Source organism: Fringilla coelebs, assembly GCF_963513975.1.
Source record: "Fringilla coelebs genome assembly, chromosome: 22".
Taxonomy (NCBI): Eukaryota; Metazoa; Chordata; class Aves; order Passeriformes; family Fringillidae; genus Fringilla; species Fringilla coelebs.
Genome location: NC_140048.1, coordinates 8,928,976 through 8,949,100, shown reverse-complemented (window position 1 = coordinate 8,949,100; position 20,125 = coordinate 8,928,976). Strand labels below are relative to the sequence as shown.

General features: G+C 58.9%; 1 protein-coding gene across 1 annotated transcript in view; it reads left to right on the top strand.

Moving 5' to 3' along the window:
- The window catches only part of AGRN (agrin), a 79,542-nt gene that overhangs the window by 4,759 nt on the left and 54,658 nt on the right, over positions 1-20,125 (top strand). Inside the window, exon 2 of the mRNA XM_084220044.1 lies at positions 1,934-2,195. Coding sequence (XP_084076170.1) covers positions 1,934-2,195 — 262 coding nt within the window. The remainder of the gene's footprint in view (positions 1-1,933; positions 2,196-20,125) is intronic.

The window sequence follows — 20,125 nt, the reverse complement described above, 5'->3', positions numbered from 1 at the left end:
GACACATCCCTCGTAGGAATTTTTCCATTATTATTTATTTTGTATAAAAATACTTTTTAATAAAAATACTTTTTTTTAATAAAAATACAGTTTTATAATTCTATATTTATAACTCTATTTTTAATAACTCCATTTTTATAATTCTATTTTTATAACGATTTAAAAATTCTATATTTATAATTCTATATCAACAATTCTATTTTAAAATTCTACTTCTACAATTCTATTTTTACCATTCTATATTTTTCTATTTTTATTTATTTTTTTCCTTTGGGAGCTTTGGGGTGGCTCAGCCCCCCCGGGGGACCCCCACCTTCCCTGCTGGAGCATGAAGCAGGGTGGGAGCACGTGGCTGAGCTCTCCACGCCTGGGAGCAGCCGAGGCATGTGCAGCTCCAGAGGAGCTGTCACAGCCCTGTTTGCACCTGGGCTGCTCCTGCAGCTCAGGTATGCGGCTGGGCAGGGAGGCTGCAGTTGTTGGGAGGATAATTGGGGTAATTTATTGCTTTTTTTGGACGGCTGTGCTGCCTGGGGGCTCAGACCCCCCAAGCCCGGGGTCCTGCTCCGAATATTTCAACAGCAGGAGAAAGTGTGAGGAAAACGGGAGGCTGTGAGGAAGAGATAAACTCCTAAACTCGGTTCTTCACCTTGATTTGTGCCTGCAGGGCACAGGCAGTGTGGAATTTATGCTGAATTTATGCTGAATTTATTCCCTTTTCCTGCTTGGCAGGTGAGGCTCTGGCTTGTGGCTGCCGTGGCCACAGGGAATGTGGGAATGACCCCATTCCCATCCTCCCAGCCCTGCCAGGGACACTCTGGAGGAGTTTGGCTCAAGCTCAGTGTGAACTTTGGAGCCTTTTCCATCAGGGCTGAAATTCTGGAGCTCAGGCTGCAAAAAATAAAAAAAAAAAAAAGAATTAAATTTCCGAGATTGATCAGGGATCAGAGGATTTGCGTTCCCCGGGGCCCCAGCGAGGTTTCAGCCCCTGGTCTGAACTCTGCAGCCTCAGATCTGGGCTGCTCAGGGAGGAATTTGGCACAGGGGAAAAGTCTCTGTGCCTGAACAGCCCCTCGGGTCTGGGGGGGACACCTGAAGGGCCACCGGGGCACAGGCAGAAAACTGGGAATGGGTCCTGTTCCAGGGGGAGAAAATCTGTCTGCCAGGGCCACCAGGAGCCCAGGGAGGGGAAAGAACAGCTCAGGAAGGGAAAATGGGAGCCCAAGAGGGAAAAGAGGAGTCCGGGAAGGGCAAGAGGAGTCCAGGGAGGGCAAGAGGAGACCAGGGAGAGAAAATGGGAGCCCAGAAGAGGGGAGAACATCCCAGGGAGGAAAAGAGGAGTCCAGGAAAGGGAAAGAGGAGCCCAAGAGGGAAAAGAGGAGTCCAGGAAGGGCAAGAGGACACCAGGGAGGGAAAAGAGGAGTCCAGGGAGAGAAGATGGGAGCCCAGAAGAGGAAAGAGCAGCCCAGGGAGGAAAACAGGAACCCAGAGAGGGGAAAGAGGAACCCAGAGAGGGAAAATGGGAGCCCAGGGAAGGGAAAGAACAGCTCAGAAAGGGAAAATGAGAGCCCAGAGAGGGAGGAGTCCAGGAAGAGTAATAGGAGTCCAGGGAGGGAAAATGGGAGCCCAGAAGAGGGAAGAACATCCCAGGGAGGAAAAGAGGAGCCCAGGAAAGGGAAAGAGGAGCCCAGAGAGGGAAAAGAGGAGTCCAGGAAGGGGAAAGAGGAGCCCGGAGAGGGAAAAGAGGAGACCAGGAATGGCAAGAAGAGTCCAGGGAGGGAAAAGAGGAGGCCAAAAAGGAAGAGGAGTCGAGGGAGGGAAAATGGGAGCCCAGAAGAGGAAAGAGCATCCCAGGGAGGGAAAAGAGGAGCCCAGGGAGCAGAAGAGGATCCCCCAAACCACGCCAACGCGGTGACCTCTCCCCTCCCCGTGCCAGGTGCGGGTGTGGCGCTACCTGAAGGGCAAGGACATCGTCACCCACGAGATTCTGCTGGATGGGGGCAACAAGGTGGTGATCGGGGGCTTCGGGGACCCCCTGATCTGTGACAACCAGGTGGCCACGGGCGACACGCGCATCTTCTTCGTCAACCCCGCGCCGCAGGCGCTGTGGCCGGCGCACCGCAACGAGCTGATGCTCAACTCCAGCCTGATGCGCATCACCCTGCGCAACCTGGAGGAGGTGGAGCACTGCGTGGAAGGTGAGGACTTTGGGGGTTTTTTTTGGGTTTTTTTGTGGGGTTTTTGGGGTTTTTTTGGGGGGTTTTTTGGGTGGTTTTTTGGGGTTCGCAGCCCCTGAACAGGCAGTTCAACTCCAGCCTAGTATGCATCACCCTGCGCAGCATGGAGGAGGTGGAGCACTGAGTGGAAGGTGAGCACTTTGGGGGGTTTTTTTGGGGTTTTTTTGGGTTTTTTTGTGGGGTTTTTTGTGGGGTTTTTTGGGGTTTTTTTGGGGAGGTTTTGTGGGGTTCGCAACCCCTGAATGGGCAGTTCAACTCCAGCCTAGTACCCTGTGCAGCCTGGAGGAAGTGGAGCACTGCATGGAAGGTGAGGCTGTTTTGGGGTTTTTTTGGAGGTTTTTTTTTTGGTTTTTTGGGTTTTTTTGTGGAGTTTTTGTGGGATTCCCAGCCCCTGCATGGGCAGTTCAGCTCCAACTTGATGCGCATCACCCTGCGCAGCCTGGAGGGGGTGGAGCACTGCGTGGAAGGTGAGGCTGTTCTGGGGTTTTTTTGTGGGGTTTTTATGGGGTTACCAGCCCCTGGATGGGCAGGGGTGGTGGCTGAGGGGTGTCATGCTGGTTCGTGTGTGTTTGGGGTGGTGGCACTGATTTTGGGGTCAGTGGGTGATGATTTAGGATCCCTGCCCTGTCCCATCCCTGTCACCCCCAAGCCCCAGGGTCCCTTCCCTCCCTCCCTGTGGCAGAAATGTGAAACACCCCCGGGCTGGTGGCAGGAGCTGAGAGGCTCCATTTGTTGAGCAAATTCCTGTGGAATTTTAATCTGGAGTGGGAGGCTGGGACATCCTGCAGCACTTCCTGCAGGATCAGCTCCCGAGGCTGCCAGCCCGTTCCTCCCGCCCAGGAGCCCTGCACTGGGCAGGGTTTGCCCAGTAGCCCTGCCCTGACCAGTTTCTCTTTTCCCAGTAGCCCTGACCAGTTTTTGCCCAGTAGCCCTGGCCTGACCAGTTTCTCTTTTCCCAGTAGCCCTGACCAGTTTTTGCCCAGTAGCTCTGGCCTAACCAGTTTCTCTCTGTCCAGTAGCCCTGGACTGGTCAATCTTTTCCCAGTAGCCCTGAACATTTCCCCCTGCCCAGGATCTCTGGACTGACTAGTTTTCTCCTGCCCAGTAGCCCTGGACTGCCCAGTTTCTCTCTGTCCAGCAGCCCTGGACTGGTCAGTCTTTGCCCAGTAGCCCTGACCAGTCTCTGCCCAGTTTCCCCCTGCCCAGAATCCCAGGACTGACCAGTTTCTCTCTGCCCAGGAGCTCTGGACTGGTCAGTCTGTGCCCAGTAGCCCTGGACTGGTCAGTCCCTGCCCAGTCCCTGCCCAGGCTGTGTTCCCATGCCCTGTCCTGGCACAGATCCTGCCCTGCCAGCCTGGAATTCCAGCTATGCATCCCTGGGATGCAGGGCAGCTCCCCTTGGGACCCTGCCAGCAGCTCCCGGCACTTCCCAGGAATCTGGGCACTGCCAGGGCTCGGGAGGTGCTCCAGGGAATTTGGGCACTCTCCAGGGCTGTGAGGGGAAAACTGGGGAGCCCCGTTGGTGCCTCATTTCCAGGGAATTTGGGGAATTTCAAGGGATGCAAGAGGAGTTTTGGGGAGGTGCCACTGCTCCAGGGAATTGGGGCGATTGCCAGGGGTGTGAGAGGATTATTAGGATTATCACTGGTGCCTCAATTCCAGGGAATTTGGGGAATTTCCAGGGATGTGAGGGGAATGTTGGGGAGCCCCATTGGTGCCTCTTCCAGGGAATTTGGGCACTTTCCAGGGGTGTTTGATTGCCAGGATTATCCTTGGTGCCTCAATTCCAGGGAATTGGGCAATGCCAGAGCTCACCGAGTGCTCTGAGGGGAAAATTGGAAACTTTTCCCTGCCTGCTCCAGGGAATTGGGGCAATTTCCAGGGGTGTGAGAGGATTATTAGGATTATCATTGGTGCCTCAATTCCAGGGAATTTGGAGAATTTCCAGGGGTGTGACTGGGATATTGGGGGGACACCATTGGTACCTCATTTCCAGGGAATTCGGGCAGTTTCAAGAGGAATTTTTTGGGAGGCGCCACTGCTGCCTGCTTCAGGGGATTTGGGCAATTTCCAGGGATGTGAGAGGAATATCAGGAAGGCACCACAGTGCCTCAATTCCAGGGAATTCAGGCAATGCCAGAGCTCACCAAGGGAATACTGGGGAGGCACCTGCCTTGCCCAGAGCAGCTTTTTCAGGATGGTTTTTCCCAGCACGCTGGATCTGGGCTCTGCTGCGGTGCTGGGAGTGGAAAGCAGCTGTGCTGTGGTTTTTCCACGGTGCTGGGGCAGCTGTGCCCTCCATGGAAATGGAATTCTTTCCCACTCCATCTCCCGGATGTGTCCCGTGGCGAGGTTTGTTTGGTGTTTTTATCTCCCGTGGCCCAGCTTTGTTTTGGAGCTGCTCAGTGGAACATCAAAGGCTGGATTTTCCCACCCACTCACTCAGGAAAACACTGGGGGCTGGGCTGGGTTTGGGTCCAGGGCTGTTTTTTTGGGTCCAGAGATACTTTTTTTGGTGCAGGGCTATTTTTTAGTCCAGAGCTGCTTTATTCCAGGACACATCCCAAGTCTGCTGCCTCCTTTGTCCTGCCTTGGACAGACAGACAGACCCAGGTTCCTGCTCTGCTCCCCCAGGATTTGCTCAGGGGAGGGGAAAGCACCTGGAATTTCCCTGCTGCTGGAGTGGGATGCAGCTTTTTTTGGGATGCAGCACCAGGAACCTGTCAGGGTTTCGTGTCCAAATCGCTTTGGACACGACAGGATCCTTCCACTTGGAAGTGATGGATAAAAACTGCTGGGAGGTTTGGGAGGGGTTTCAGATTGAGCATTCCTGCCAAATTCCCTTTAAACTCTGCATCCCAAAGTTTCTCCTGCCTCCAGCTGACCCTCCCTGTGCTGCTGTGGCTCGTGGAAGCCCCGAGCTCAGCGCTGCTGGCCAGGCCCCAGTTCCCAGGCACTGAGGCAATCCGCAGAAATCCCAGCTGGAATTGTTTTTCCTTTCTCCCAGCCCTGCTCAGACCCTGCACTTGTCCTTTCTGTGCCCAAGGGAGCCTTTTCCAGCCCCTGGAGCTGCCAGGATGCCTCAGCAGTGTCCCTGCTGTGGGTTTGGGGGTTCAGGCTCCAGGCTGGTGCTGGGGCTCCCTCGGGATTCCCCCCAGCCCAGATCCTCCTTTTCCACCGAGCTTTGGTCCTGCAGGCTGGGCTTTCCCAACCTGGGGAAAGGAGGAGTGCAGGAACCCTTTAGGAGGCTGAGGGACGTTCCTGCTGCTGCAGCCTGTGCATTATCCTCCTCCTCTTCCTCCTCAGGAGCATCCCATGGGAGCATCCCCGGGCACTGGGAGCACTGGGAGCACTGGGGGCACGGGGCTCTGGTGTTTCCACGGCCTGTGCAGCAGCAGGAGCTGTGTGTTGACAGCCCTGCTGCCTCCCCAGGGGGAGGATTTCGGACATTCCAGCCCCTCCAGGCGTGGGAACCCTTTGGAGGAGCTCTGGAATCCGTCCCGGAGGTGGAGGGAGCAGCTGAGGGGGCTGGAGCTGCTGTTTGGGGACCCTGGGGACGCTCTGGCTGCCACATCTGTCCTGATAAGAGCAGGGCCCCGCTCCAGATCCAGAATCCTGCTTTCCACACACACAGCCCAGGCCTTTTGCTCCCTTTTTCCTTCCAGCAGGGATTTTTTCTTCCTGAGAGCTCTGAAGCCTGACCCCGTGCCCTGGGATCTGCAGGACAGACACTTCCCAGCTGTCTGTCTGTCTGTCCGTCCAGAGGGCTCCCAGGGGGTGGCCCTGTCAGGAAAAGGCTGGAATGTGTCCCCAGGGGCTGTGACCTGGGAATGGCCTGGGGCAGCTCAGGGTGCTGATCCTGGAATCCAGGCTGTGGGTGGTGTGGCCAGAGGGAGGGGGGAAAGTCACATCTCAGCTCTGGAATGGGTGGAGAATGGATAAAAAAGGATAAAAACGGATAAAAAATGGATAAAAAATGGATAATTGGCTCTGCTGGGTCGTTCCAGCTGCACCATAACAAGGAGGTCAGACCTCAGCTCCTCAGGGGACTCCTTGTTCCCTTCCAGTGGGGAAATTCAGGCTGGATATGGGGAAGAAGTTTTTGACAGAAAAGTGATAAAGGTTTTCACAGAAAGGTGATAAAGTTTTTTACAGAAAGGGTGATAAAGTTCTGGAATGTTCTGCCCAGGGAGGTGGGTGTGTTTAACAAAGCTTGGATGTGGTTCTGGGTGCCAGGGTTGAGCTGAGGGGTTGGGGCTGGGCTGGACTCGATGGTCTTGGAGGTCTCTTCCAACCTGGGGATTCTGAGAATTTGGGGGAATTCTGTGAATTTTGGGAATAAACAGGAACCAGGGAGGTGGTGGAGTCACCATCCCTGGATGTGGCTCTGGGTGCCAGGGTTGAGTTGAGGGGTTGGGGCTGGGCTGGTCTTGAAGGGCTCTTCCAACCTGGGAATTCTGTGGATTGTGTGGATTGTGTGGATTGTGTGGATTGTGTGGATTGTGTGGATTCTGTGGATTCTGTGGATTCTGTGATTCTGTGGATTCTGTGGATTCTGTGGATTCTGGAATTCTGTGGATTCTATGGATTCTGTGATTGTGTGAATTCTGTGGATTCTGTGGATTCTGTGATTCTGTGAATTCTGTGGATTCTGTGATTCTGTGGATTCTGTGGATTCTGTGATTCTGTGATTCTGTGAATTCTATAGATTCTGTAATTCTGTGATTCCTGCTGTCCCTGCCGTCAGTCCCCGGGCAGGGGCTGTGCCCCGGGATGCTCCTGGGGAGCAGCCAGGTGCCTCTGGTGGCTCTGGGGTCATTGTCCCTCCTTCCCTGGCAGGCACATTCCTGGGCCCTGACTTCAAAGGCTGTTGGTGGATAACAGAGCCCGGCAGCCTTGGCAACCCTGGCACCGGCCCTGGCAGCAGCAGCTGCTGGGCTGGCCCTGCTCCCCTTCGGCCCCGCTGATTTGGGACAGGAGAGAGCCCTCCCCTGCTCCTGCTGGCCCCCTGCCCCTCTGGGGGGGTAGATTTGGGGGTCACCCCCTGCCCCTCTGGGGGGACAGCTTTGGGGGTCACCCCCTGCCCCTCTGGGGGCTGCAGCTCTTGGGGGGACCCCTGCTCCGGGGGCTGCAGCTTTTTGGGGTGACCTGTGCTCTGGGGGTTGCAGCTTTTAGGGGTGACCCACTGCTCCTCTGGGGGCTGCAGCTTCTGGGGTCACCCCTGCTCTGGGGGCTGCAGATTTGGGGGTCACCCCCTGCTCTGGGGGCTGCAGCTCTTGGGGTGACCCCTGCTCCTCTGGGGGCTGCAGCTCTTGGGGTGACCCCTGCTCCTCTGGGGGCTGCAGCTTTGGGGTCACCCCTGCTCTGGGGGCTGCAGCTTTGGGGGTCACCCCTGCTCTGGGGGCTGCAGCTTTGGGGGTCACCCCCTGCCCCTCTGGGGGGACAGCTTTGGGGGTCACCCCTGCTCTGGGGGCTGCAGATTTGGGGGTCACCCCCTGCCCCTCTGGGGGCTGCAGATTTGGGGTGACCCCTGCTCTGGGGGCTGCAGCTTTTGGGGGTCACCCCCCTGCCCCTCTGGGGGCTGCAGATTTGGGGGTGACCCCTGCTCTGGGGGCTGCAGCTCTTGGGGGTGACCCCCTGCCCCTCTGGGGGCTGCAGCTTTGGGGTCACCCCCTGCTCCTCTGGGGGCTGCAGCTTTTGGGGTCACCGCCTGCTCCTCTGGGGGCTGCAGCTTCTGGGGTGACCCCCTGCTCTTGGGGGTGAATCTTGGGGGAAATGTAGGATTTTTGGGGTGAATCTCTGGGAGGAAATGCAGGGCTTTTGGGGTTAATCTATGGAGGCTGCAGCTTTTTTGGGGTGACCCCCTGCTCTGAGGGGCTGCAGCTTTTGGGGGTGAATCTCTTGGGGGAATTGCAGGATGTTTGGGGAGAATGTCTGGAGGGAAATGCAGGGTTTCCAGGTGAATCTCTGGGGGGAAATGCAGGATTTTGGGGGTGAATATCTCAGGGGAATTGTAGGGGTTTGGGGTGAATTTTTGGGGGGAATTGCAGGGGTTTGGGGTGAATTTTTGGGGGGAAATGCAGGGGTTTGGGGTGAATCTTTGCCCTGGGGGGGCTGCAAATGTATTGGGTGCCCCCTGATCTAGGATGCTGCAGAATTTTGGGTGAATCTCTGGGGGTACTGCTTTTTTTGGGTGGGGGGTAGAATTTCTGCAGGGTGGGCTGGAGCTTTTTTGGGGGAAATCTCTCCCCTGAGGTTCTGCACCTTTTTGGGGGGAATCTCTGCTCTAAATGGAGGGGGCTGCAGCATTTTTGGGGTGAGGGTCCAGCTCCTGTCCCTGCCCAGCAGAACCACCCTGGGCTGCCCAGGCAGGAGCAGGGCTGGGCCCTTTTCCTGAGCAGGATTTCCCCTGGTCTGATCCAGCTGTTTTCCCTGTTTTTTTGTTTTTTTCCATGTGCTGCCCCGTCCCTGGTGGATTGTGGATTATTCATTAGGTAAGAGCATCATTCCTCTTCTCTTTGGGATGGAAAGTGGGGCAGGGGAGGCCACACAAGGAGGGTTTGTGTGGTTCCTGAGGTTGTGTGGGGGGATTCCTTGGATCTGCCTGTTCCTTGGAGCTCCCCTGGGCAGGAGACACAGAGGGGACGGGATAAAACCCCTCTCTCCTCCTTAGAGGGGTGTGGATAAAAAACTCCCTGACCAAAGGGAATCCCAGGGATGCTGAGGATGTGCTGGAAAGGGAGGTGTGAACTCCCCTGCCCAGCATTCCCTGATAATTCCCTCCAGGAAAACAAACCCCACGTGGCTCTGGGATTTATGGAGCCTGCTCCAAATCCTCGGGGTCACTTGGTCAAGTGGGGTAAATTGGGAGGGCTTTGCCCAAGGGTGTGACAGTTAATTAACTCCAGGCTCCCTGGGAAACCTGAGCCTGTCCCATCAGCCTCTGGAGGGCTGGAAGGGGCTGGGAAGCAGCTGGGAAGCAGAGGGTGCTCCCAGAAAAGGGTTTGGTGGCGTTTTAAGAGCACTAAAAGCAGCTCTGTCCTTAATTTTTTACTGTTTGTTTTAATGCTGTGTGATGGTTTCCTCAGGTCATTCCTCAGGTTATTCCTTTGGTTATTCCCTTAGGTTATTCCTTAGTTATTCTTTAGGTTATTCCTCAGTTATTCCTTAGATTATTCCTGAGGTTATTGCTGAGGTTGATCCTGAGGTTATTCCTCAGGGTCAGGGAAGATGGGATGCACAACAGGAATAGCTGGGGATGAGGGATTTTGGGAATCCCACCCCAAAATTCCTGTAAGGAAGGGGATGAGGGGCTGCAGCCCTGGATCAGAGCGGGATCCCATCGTCCTGGGAATGCAGGGAAAGACTGGATCCATCATCCTGGGAATGCAGGGGAATGCAGGATCCATCATCCTGAGAATGCAGGGAAATGCAGGATCCATCATCCTGGGAATGCTGGGGTGCTGGGAAATGCTGGATCCCATTATCCTGGGAATGCTGGGATGCTGGGAAATGCTGAATATCCATCATCCTGGAATGCAGGGAAATGCAGGATCCCATTATCCTGGGAATTCAGGGGAATGCTGGATCCCATTTTCCTGGGAATGCTGGGGTGCTGGGAAATGCTGAAAATCCATCATCCTGGGAATGCAGGATCCATCATCCTGGGAATGGAGGGGAATGCTGGATCCATCATCCTGGGAATGCTGGGGTGCTGGGAAATGCAGGATCCTCCGTGGGCTGGAGGAGGCAGAGCTGCAGGATTGCTGCTGGAATCAGGAGGGGATGGGATGAGCAGGCTGATGGATCTTGGGGTCTCCATGGAACAATTCCGGGGGAATCTGCTCCGGAGGTGGATCCTGGGAAGGGAGGCAGCTGCCCTACATGGGACTCCGGCAGCAGCAATTCTCCAAAGGGGAAGGGCATGAATTTTAATGGAATCTTGAAAGACTTTAAATTTTCATGCTCCCCTCAATTATTCAGGGCGGCGGAAGAGCGGCTTTAAAGCGGCGTAAAGAGGGAAGGGAAAGGAGAGGCCGTGGGATTCCTGCAGGGGATCTGCATTTGGGGACATTGCCGGGAAACGGGGACCTTGGAGAGGCTCTGCTGCTGGGGAGGAGGGAGTCTGGGAAGCTGGGATGTGCTCCTGGGTCCGTGCTGGGAATGTGGGCTCAGAATTCCCGCTGGGAGCTGATCCCAGCCGGTGTGAGCGTCACCAGATCTGTGCCAGCAGCAGGAGGGATCTGGGGGTGTCCGTGCTGGGATGGTGGGCACAGGGATGAACCCTGGGACATCATTCCCAGTTCCTGCCCTGGGAAGAGAAGGGGATTTTGGGATCCTGGAGCCCACCCATGGTTCTGTCCCTTTGGGATCCGGGCTGGGAATGTGGGCTCAGAATTCCCTGGGGGAGCTGATCCAGGGGGAATTTGGGGGTGTCCGTGCTGGAATCCATCCTGGATCCATCCCCAGTTCCTGCCCAGGGAAGGTTTTGTTGGGATCCTGGAGCCCGCCCGTGCCTGTGGCACAGCCTTTTCCTGGCCCAGGCTGGCTCATGTCCCAGTCTGTCTGCAGGGCTGTCCCCATGTCCCCATCGTGTCCCCATCTGTGTGCGGGGCTGTCCCCATGTCCCCATCTGTGTGCGGGGCTGTCCCCATGTCCCCATTGTGTCCCCTTATGTGTGCAGGGCTGTCCCCATGTTCCCATCTGTGTGCAGGGCTGTGGCTGTCCCCATGTCCCCATGTTCCCATCTGTGTGCAGGGCTCTGGCTGTCCCCGTCTCCCCATGTCCCCATCTGTGTGCAGGGCCATGGCCATCCCCATGTCCCCGTGTCCCCATCTGTGTGCAGGGCTGTCCCCGTGTCCCCATCTGTGTGCAGGGCCGTCCCCATGTCCCCATCATGTCCCCATCTGTGTGCAGGGCCGTCCCCATGTCCCCATGTCCCCATCTGTGTGCAGGGCCGTCCCCATGTCCCCATCATGTCCCCATCTGTGTGCAGGGCCGTCCCCATGTCCCCATGTCCCCATCTGTGTGCAGGACTGTCCCCTTATCCCCGTGTCCCCATCTGTGTGCAGGGCCGTCCCCATGTCCCTGTGTCCCCATCTGTGTCCAGGGCCATCCCCATGTCCCCGTGTCCCCATCTGTGTGCAGGGCCGTCCCCGTGTCCCCATGTCCCCATCTGTGTGCAGGGCTGTCCCCATGTCCCCATCTGTGTGCAGGGCCATCCCCATGTCCCCATGTCCCCATCTGTGCCCAGGGCTGTCCCCAGCAGGCTGCTGTGGCCTTGCCTCCCTGCGTGGGTGCCCCCCGGCTGCTCGGGGGGCTCGGCAGCACAAACGGGGCTTTGATTGCTCTGCTGGGAGCTGCCAGCCCTGGCTCCCTGCCCAGGGAACAGCGCCAGGCTCCAACACAGGCGCCCTTTGTGCTTCCAGCGCGGGGGCTGCGCTGGGGACAGGGGACAGGGGACACCCCGGGAGCCCCTCGGCTCTGCTGGCCCCGCTTGTGCTGCTCCCACCGAAAATCGAGCGGCTGCAGCTCCTCCTTGGAGCCACCCAGGGGTTGGTGACAGGCGCGGTGTCCCCAGCAAAGGCACCTTTGTCCCCAGGGCTGCCCAGGAAATGGGGCCCCCAGGGCTGGCACCGTGCCCCACCCGGGGCTGGGGGCCTGTCCAGGTGCTGGGAGTGGCACTGGGGATGGGGGTGTGGTGACAAAAGGCTGGTGCAGTTCTGTGTGCCCCCACCACCCCCCTGGCTCGGTCCCTGAGGGATCCTGCAGGGATCCTGGAGGAGTTTGGGATGCAGGGAGCTGCTTCCCTGTCTGTGATCACCCCCCAGACCCTCAGCAGGGCTCGGCTCAGCCCCATGGAGGGGATGGATCCAGCGCTGGGGACAGCAGGGTGGGAGGAGGGATCAAATCCAGCACTGGTGGGGAGAGCTGTGGAGAGATCCGTGCCATAAATTGGGAATTCTGTGGTGGTTTCATGGGGAGGAGTGGGAACTCAGCCCGAGAACAAAGAGGTGATTTAGGGAGCAGGTGGAAAATCACACCTGGCATGGGAAACTTGTGCAGCACAGGGGAGGGTTGGCTCGGGGTGCCACGGGGCCTTGGGAAGGGCTTGGATCCCATCCAGACCCCAGGAAACTCTGAATCCTGCCTTGCTTTGGGTCTCCCTGCTCTGAGCCTGTTCCCTGCCAGGACCTGCCTGCTCTGAGTTCTGGGATCCAGCACTGGAACCCAAGGAAAAACTTGGAACCCAAGGATGGGGCAGGGACACCTGGAGCTGCTGCCACGGCCCTGGAGGAGACCTGAGCTGTGGGGAAGGAGCTCCTGGAGTGTCCCAGGATTTGGGGAAGGAGCTCCTGGAGTGTCCCAGGATTTGGGGAAGGAGCTCCTGGAGTGTCCTGAGCTCTGAGGAAGGAGCTCCTGCGGAAGGAGCTCCTGGAGTGTCCTGAGCTGTGGGGAAGGAGCTCCTGGGGTGTCCCAGGCTCTGGGGAAGGAGCTTCTGGCATGTCTGGTGCCTGTTTTCCCCCTCTGGAGTCCAGGAGGGTGCCAGGGACTGTGCTGTGAGCCCATGTCACTGTGAGCCCATTTCCCTCTGATCCAGTTTCCCTCTGATCCAGTTTCCTTCTGATCCCATTTCCCCGTGATCCCATTTCCCTGTGATCCCGTTTCCCTGCGATCCCATTTCCGTGTAATCCCATTTCCCTGTGATCCCATTTCCCCGTGATCCCATTTCCCTGCAATCCCATTTCCCTGCAATCCCATTTCCCTGCAATCCCATTTCCCTGTGATCCCGTTTCCCTGATCCCATTTCCCTGTGATCCCGTTTCCCCGTGATCCCATTTCCCCATGATCCCATTTCCCTGTGATCCCATTTCCCTGATCCCCTTTCCCCGTGATCCCGTTTCCCTCTGAGCCCATTTCACGACTCATTAGGCCGTGCTCAGGCAGCAAAGTGGGATTTAGGCGGAGTTTTTCCAGCTTAATCTGCCGGGATGGTGTCAGATCCCTCAGCCTGCTGCCAGCCCCCGCTGAACAAACTTTCCCTGCCTTCAATCCCAAATGTTTGTGCAGCACAAACTCTGCCTTCAGGGGTTGTTTTTTCCCCTTGTCCCGGACCCACGGCGGCTCCTTCCGAGTGCTTTTGGTGGTGGTGGCAGAGAGGGGAAACCTCAAATCCTCCCGAAGCAATTACAGCTAATGAGACACTTCCTACACATCTGGTTTCAATCCTGGCGGCCTTTCGGGGACTTGCAGAGCTGGGGAAGGGAGGAAGGTGGGGCAGTGCCGGCCTCTTCCTCTCCCTCTGTCCCAGTGTGGCTCTGGGGATGCTCCTGAGCTCCCATCCCGGCTCTGGGGATGCTCCTGAGTTCCAATCCCAGCCCCTGAGCTCCCATCCCGGCTCTGGGGATGCTCCTGAGTTCCAATCCCAGCCCCTGAGCTCCCATCCTGGCTCTGGGGCTGCTCCTGAGCTCCCATCCCGGCTCTGGGGATGCTCCTGAGCTCCCATCCCGGCTCTGGGGATGCTCCTGAGTTCCAATCCCAGCCCCTGAGCTCCCATCCCGGCTCTGGGGATGCTCCTGAGTTCCAATCCCAGCCCCTGAGCTCCCATCCTGGCTCTGGGGCTGCTCCTGAGCTCCCATCCCGGCTCTGGGGATGCTCCTGAGCTCCCATCCCCACTCTGGGGATGCTCCTGAGTTCCAATCTCAGCTCTGGGGATGCCCCTGAGCTCCCATCCCGGCTCTGGGGATGCTCCTGAATTCCAATCCCAGTTCTGGGGATGCTCTTGAGCTCCCATCCCATCTCCCAGTCCCAAAATCTCATCTCTCAATCCCAAAACCTCGTCTCCCAATCCCAAAACCTCGTCTCCCAGTCCCAAAATCTCATCTCTCAATCCCAAAACCTCGTCTCCCAATCCCAAAACCTCGTCTCCCAGTCCCAAAATCTCATCTCTCAATCCCAAAACCTCGTCTCCCAGTCCCAAAATCCCGTCTCTGCAGGGAGGCAGGCAGGCTGGTGTTTGGTGCTGATGTGCTGTAACGTGCATAATTAGTGTGTAATTAACAAAAGCGTGCCCCAGACTTCAGAAAACTCCTCAATGCCTTGCCAGGCTCGAGGAGAAGGGAGAAACCCCCCGAGGGACGGCAAGGTGAAATTGCTGGGAGCTGCTTGTGCCTGTCCTGACTTCTGCCAGCCCCTCGTGCTGGCCCTGGGCACTGCCAGGTGCCCAACCCCGCTCCCTGCAAGGCAGCAGCTTCCCCTCCTGGGGATAACTGGGTTATAATGTAATATATTGGTTATAATTGGTTAACCCTGCCCTGCCCATGGTTGGGCTGAAGCCACTTCCAGGGCCTCCTTTCCAGGCTGGGCTCTCCAGGCAGGCTTTTCCCAGGAGCAGCCTGCCCAGCTGAGCTTTGCCCCTGGCCTGGATTAAAGCCCAGCAGTGACTCAGGAGCAGCTCCAGGGCGGCTTGGCCAGGCCACACGTGGCTTCCCAGCAGTGCCACTCGCCAGCTGTGAGTCAAAGGCACGTCCTGGGTGCCTCAGGAGGGCAGGGACGGGCAGGGAAGGGCGGCTTTGTCCCACGTGGAAATGCCCAGCTCCATCCTCTGCCCAGGGAAACTTCCCACTGACCTTGGGACGGAGCCTCCCGCCCTCCTTTCGGGTTTTGTTTTGTTTAATCTGGGCTAAAACAAACTCCTCTCCCTCTCTCCTTGATGCTGCAGCTCCGTGAAGGGGAAAATCAAAGCCAGGGGAATTTTGCAGGAGTTGAAAGGAGAGCCGGGCTGGACTCAATTGCACTTTTGTTCTGGAAATCAGAGGGGGACGTGTGAGCCCTGCTGGGCTGGGGGGGGTCTGGATGGGAATTGTGTGGGAAGGGGCTGGAGTGTCCATCCGGAGCTGTGGCTGAGCACAGGAATTGTCTGGAGTCATCCAGGGGTCATCCAGGGGTCATCTAGGGGTCATCCAGGGGTCATCCTTGTCCTGTGGCTCCGTGGGGTCAAGTGTCCAGTGTGGCTCTGGGGTCTCTGAAGGACAGGGGCCGTGGAGAGGACAGGAATTGTGTGGGAATGAGCTGGGATGTCCATCTGGAGCTGTGAGTGGATGTGGCTGAACACTCCAAGGGCTCTGGAGTCCCTGTGAGTGACCCTTGGCTCGTGGTCAAGTGTCCAGTGTGGCCGAGGCCGTCCCAAGGCCCTTTTAACCCTTGTGGGACCACGCTCCCCACCCCAAAGCAGCCCCAGCAGCTCTCCACCCTTTTCCCCATGTTCTCTCCCTCCCCGAGGGCAGGTTTGGGGTTTGGCCTCCAGTGCCAGCTCCATCTCCTCCCTGCCCTGCATTTCCCGGGATCCTGGGGAGGAGATTCCCAGCTGTTCACACTGGGAGGTGGCACTGACACTTTGTCACCAGCACCGAGCCCTGGGGCCACCACAGCCCGGGGGGGACATGGCCAGGGGGAGGTTTGGGAATGCCCAGGAGTGGGGCTGTGTCCCCCTGGCACTGCCCCTCCCTGCTGGCCTCGGGCACGTGTCACCTGTCCCGTGTCACCTGTCCCGTGTCACCTGTCCCGTGTCACCTGTCCCGGGCACATCCGGGCTGCCCTCAGGGGTGTGGTGGCGTGCCAGGGGACACCAGGGAGTGCCAGGGGTGGTGGCAGCAGCTCCTGTGCCAGGCAGAGCTGCGGGAGCACGGCCCTGATGTGGCACCGGGCACTGTGCCACTGTCCCCGAGGTGACAGGCAGAGCTGCCTGACACCCTCCAGCAAACAGCAATGTCCCCAAAACCCCCAGCAGCTCCCTCCTTATCCCCCTGGTGTCCCCTGGGGTGCCACCACACCCTTGAGGGCAGCTCCCTATGTCCCCAAAGCCCCCAGCAGCCAGCCCTGCTGTCCCCTCCTTGTCCCCCCGGTGTCCCCTGGGGTGCCACCACACCCTTGAGGGCAGTTCCCTATCAGGGGTCATGTCCCCAAAGCCCCCAGCAGCCCCCTCCTTATCCCCCTGGTGTCCCCTGGGATGCCACCACACCCTTGAGGGCAGTTCCCTATCAGTGGTCATGTCCCCAAAGCCCCCAGCAGCCAGCCCTGCTGTCCCCTCCCTGTCCCCCGGTGTCCCCTGGGGCAGTTCCTCCCTGGCAGGGCTGGAATGCTTCCCCAGCCATCCCTGCCAGCCTGGCAGAGTGGAGCCCCCCGGGATGGGCTGGGATTTAAGGTCCCATCCACGAATAGCAAAGAGGGGCCGAGGGCTGGGTTGGGTTTCACCCCGGGAGCTCCCCTGGCCGGGTGACAGCTCCTGCTCCCACAGGGATTCCAGGAGTCCCAGGAGTTCCCTGAGGGACAGCCCGGGCTGGGAAATGCTCAGCTGTTAACCCTGCAGCTCCTGGCAGCCCTGCTCTGCCCCAAAAGTGCTGCTGGCCCAGGTGATGCCTCTGGGATGGGACAGGGGAGCGCCTGAAGCCGTGGCAGCTCCGGGTGCAGCTCCTGAGCATCGTCTGGTTTCAGAAAACCATCCCCTGGAGCGGGAAATCCACGGGATTTAACGGGGTTCATGGAAGTTCTGAGTGTCTGGGACATTGCCCAGGATCCCCTCGAGTTCCAGCTCCTGAGGATCAAATCCAGGGCACTCACCCAGGAGCCACTGCTGGGGTTTGTGCTGGGGTTTGGCCTCCTGGGCTGTTTCCCCCTGGTTTTTCCACTCACCTGGGGGCCCCTGCTGGGGTTTGTGCTGGGGTTTGGCCTCCTGGGCTGTTTCCCCCTGGTTTCCCAGGCAGGGTTTGCTGTTGCTGTGTGTGGGATCCCAGCAGGACCCGGCTGTTCCCGTTCCCTGCGGATTTGGGAGCTCCTGGTGCCGCTCAAACCCTCGTGCTGGGAGGGTGGGATGGCAATGAGCTGAAATGAGGGTTAGCTGGGAAGAGCTGGGAGTTTTGGGGCCAGCTCAGCCCGTTCCTGTGCTGGCTGTGCCAGTCCTGCTGTCCCTCTGTCCCTGCTCCTTCCCAGCTGGATCTGGATTCTCCCCGCTCTCGAGCTCCTGGGCTCACCCCAAGACTTTCAGTGCCGACCCCAAAGCAGCGTTTTGGGGTGACTTGAGGTGGGACAAAGCTGTGCCAGCTCTGCCCTCGGGTGCCAGAGCAGCTGAGGAGGATCTGTGGCCAATCCTTGGCCTTGGATTCCCTTCCAGGACCTGCTGCAGGTGGGAAAAGCAGCCAGCTCTGTTCCCTGGGACCTCCTCCTGCTGCTTACCCGAGACATTTGGGATAAGGAATTCCTGCCTGGGGCAGGATCCAGCCTGGGAGAGACACCTGGCAGTGCCCCAGGTGGCAGAGGGGGCTCGGGGAGGAGGAAAGCTTGGGGGCTTCTCCTGTTTTCCTGCTTCTAACCTGATTTCTTCTCTCCTTTTTCTCCTCTGCTTTCTAAAGAACATAGGAAGCTTCTGGCCGGTAAGTGGTGGGGCTGTCACACCAAAAAAAACCCCAAAATTGCCATTTTTCTCCATCCACCATCAGCCTGGCTGGCTTAGTCCTTGTCATCCTCATCCCTCGGGATGTGCTGGAGCAATGGGAGCCCCCGGGGCTGTGCTGCCACCCCCGGGGCTGTGCTGCCACCCCCGGGGCCACCATTGCTGTTAGATCACAGCTGGGGCAGCTCCTGGCTGTCCCCTCCTCCCTCTCCGGGCCTGTCCTCACCCTCAGGGTGTGGAGCTGTGATCTAAGGGCTCCTCCTCCTCCTCACCTAGTACTCGCCTCATCTTCCTCTCCATCTTCAGCCTCTCACCTCCACCTGGGAGGGCGGGCAGGGCTCTCTGGGCTGGCACTGGGGCAAACTGGGAGCACTGGGCTGCTCGGGGGGGAGGTTGGGCATTGCTGAGATCCAGGGAATTCCTGTGCTGGTCCTGGCTGAGCTGGGAAGCTCCAGGCGTGCTGCAATTCCTTGGGAAATTTCAGGGAAAAGCGAGGAGAGGCAGGGCTGGGTCTCAGCTGGAGGAGGGAGGGTTTAGAGTTGATGGAATAAAGGAATTTTAACAATGAGGGTGGCAAAACGCTGGCACTGGTGCCCAGAGGAGCTGCCCCATCCCTGGAAGTGCCCAGGGCCAGGCTGGACAGGGCTGGGGTGCCAGAGGAGCTGAGGAGAAGGGATTGAACAGGGGTGCCCCAGGTTTGGGGCTGGAGCTGCTCCTCTTCCCATTCTCTGCTCCCCCCAGGACTTTTAGGATCATTTTTGGGGTGGGGTAGGACAAAGCTGTGCCAGCTCTGCCCTCGGGTGCCACAGGAGCTGAGGACAAGGGATTGAACTGGGGTGCCCCAGATTTGGGCTTGGGGCTCTTGTTTTTTCCACTCTCCAGCTCCTGTGCTCAAGCCAAGACTTTTAGGTTCAGCCCAAAGCAGCTTTTGGGGTGATTTGAGGAGGGACAAATCCGTGCCAGCTCTGCCCTCGGGTGCCAAAGGAGCTGAGGAGAAGGGATTGAACCAGGGGTGCCCCAGATTTGGGGCTGGAGCTGCTCCTCTGCCCATTCTCTGCTCACCCCAGGACTTTCAGCACCCCTGCCAGCCCAAAGCAGCTTTTCGGGGCGCTGTGGGGCGGGACGAGGCTGTGCCAGCTCAGCTGCCCCTTGTTGCCAGGGGAGCTGGGGGGATTGAACCGGCCCCAGCTGTGGAGGAGCTGGATAAAGCCGGATTTCCTCCGCGTCCGTGGGCCGATCCCGCCGGGAGCGATCCCGAGGGATGCGCTGGGAGCGTGCCCGGGGGACACGGGGACACCGAACCCGGGGACACCGAACCGGGCGGGCGGCCGCGGGCTGGAGGCTGCGGGAGGAGCCCAGGGACGTTTCCCGAGCGCACAGCATCCTCTGCTGGCTGCCGCTCCCGCTCCTCCTGCATCCCGGGAATCCCTCCCGCTCCCCGGTGCCGGGGATGCCGCTGCGGCGGGCGCGGGGCAGCGCCTGGGGGGGGCTGCCCTTGGCTCTCCCGGAGCTGCTGGGCAGCTGGAAAAGGGGCTGGGTTCCTGGGAATGCCCTTGCTGTGCCCCGTGCGGCCCTCGAGCCCCTCGGGGTGCGATGGGCAAGAGTTGGAAGGGTCCCGTTTGTCCCCCGGTGTGTCGCCCTGTTTGTCCCCTCCTCTGTGCGGGTCTCTGGAGCGGCTCCGGGCTCTGCCCCGCTCCCTCTGGAGCTCGCTGCCGAGTTCCTGGCGGCGGGAGAGGCTCGGCAGCGGCGGCAGGTGGCGGTGCGAGCCCGCGGAGGAGCGCGGCCACCCCGGCTGCGCTTCCCCTGCCGGCGGTGCCGGGCTCCGCTCCCGGGGCACCGCGAGGGGACCGGGGACACCCTCGGGAAGGTGTCACGGTCACTGCCCTGCTCTGTCCTGGCCGCTGTTGGGGACAGGGGACACCCTCGGGGAGGTGTTATGGTCACTGCCCTGCTCTGTCCTGGTTGTTCTTGGGGACAGGGGACACCCTCGGGGAGGTGTCACGGTCACTGCCCTCCTCTGTCCTGGCTGCTATTCTGGAGAGGGGACACTCTCGGGGGTTTGTCCCCGTCCCCACCCGGCCCTGCCTCTCTCCTGGCTGTCTTGGGGACACCCTCGGGGGATTGTCCCCGTCCCCACCCCGCCCTGTCTCTCTCCTGGCCGCTCTCCCCAGCGCCTCTCCCGCCTGCACGTCCCGGGAAGGGGAGGAGGTCCCCACCGAGGTTGTGACATCCCAGATTCACTGCCTTGCTTGGAAAACTCTCTGGAGCTGCGGTTCTGGCCGGGAATGGGGTCCCAGAGCTCCGTGTGAGCCGTGCCCGGGGCAGCAGCTCAGCTTGGGGAGGGCTGAGATGAGAGGATGCTCTGGATCCGTGGAGCAGCAGGAATTGCGTGGCTTTAGCTCCAGCTGCTTCCCGAGGTTCCCTTTGGGACAGCGTTTTGTCC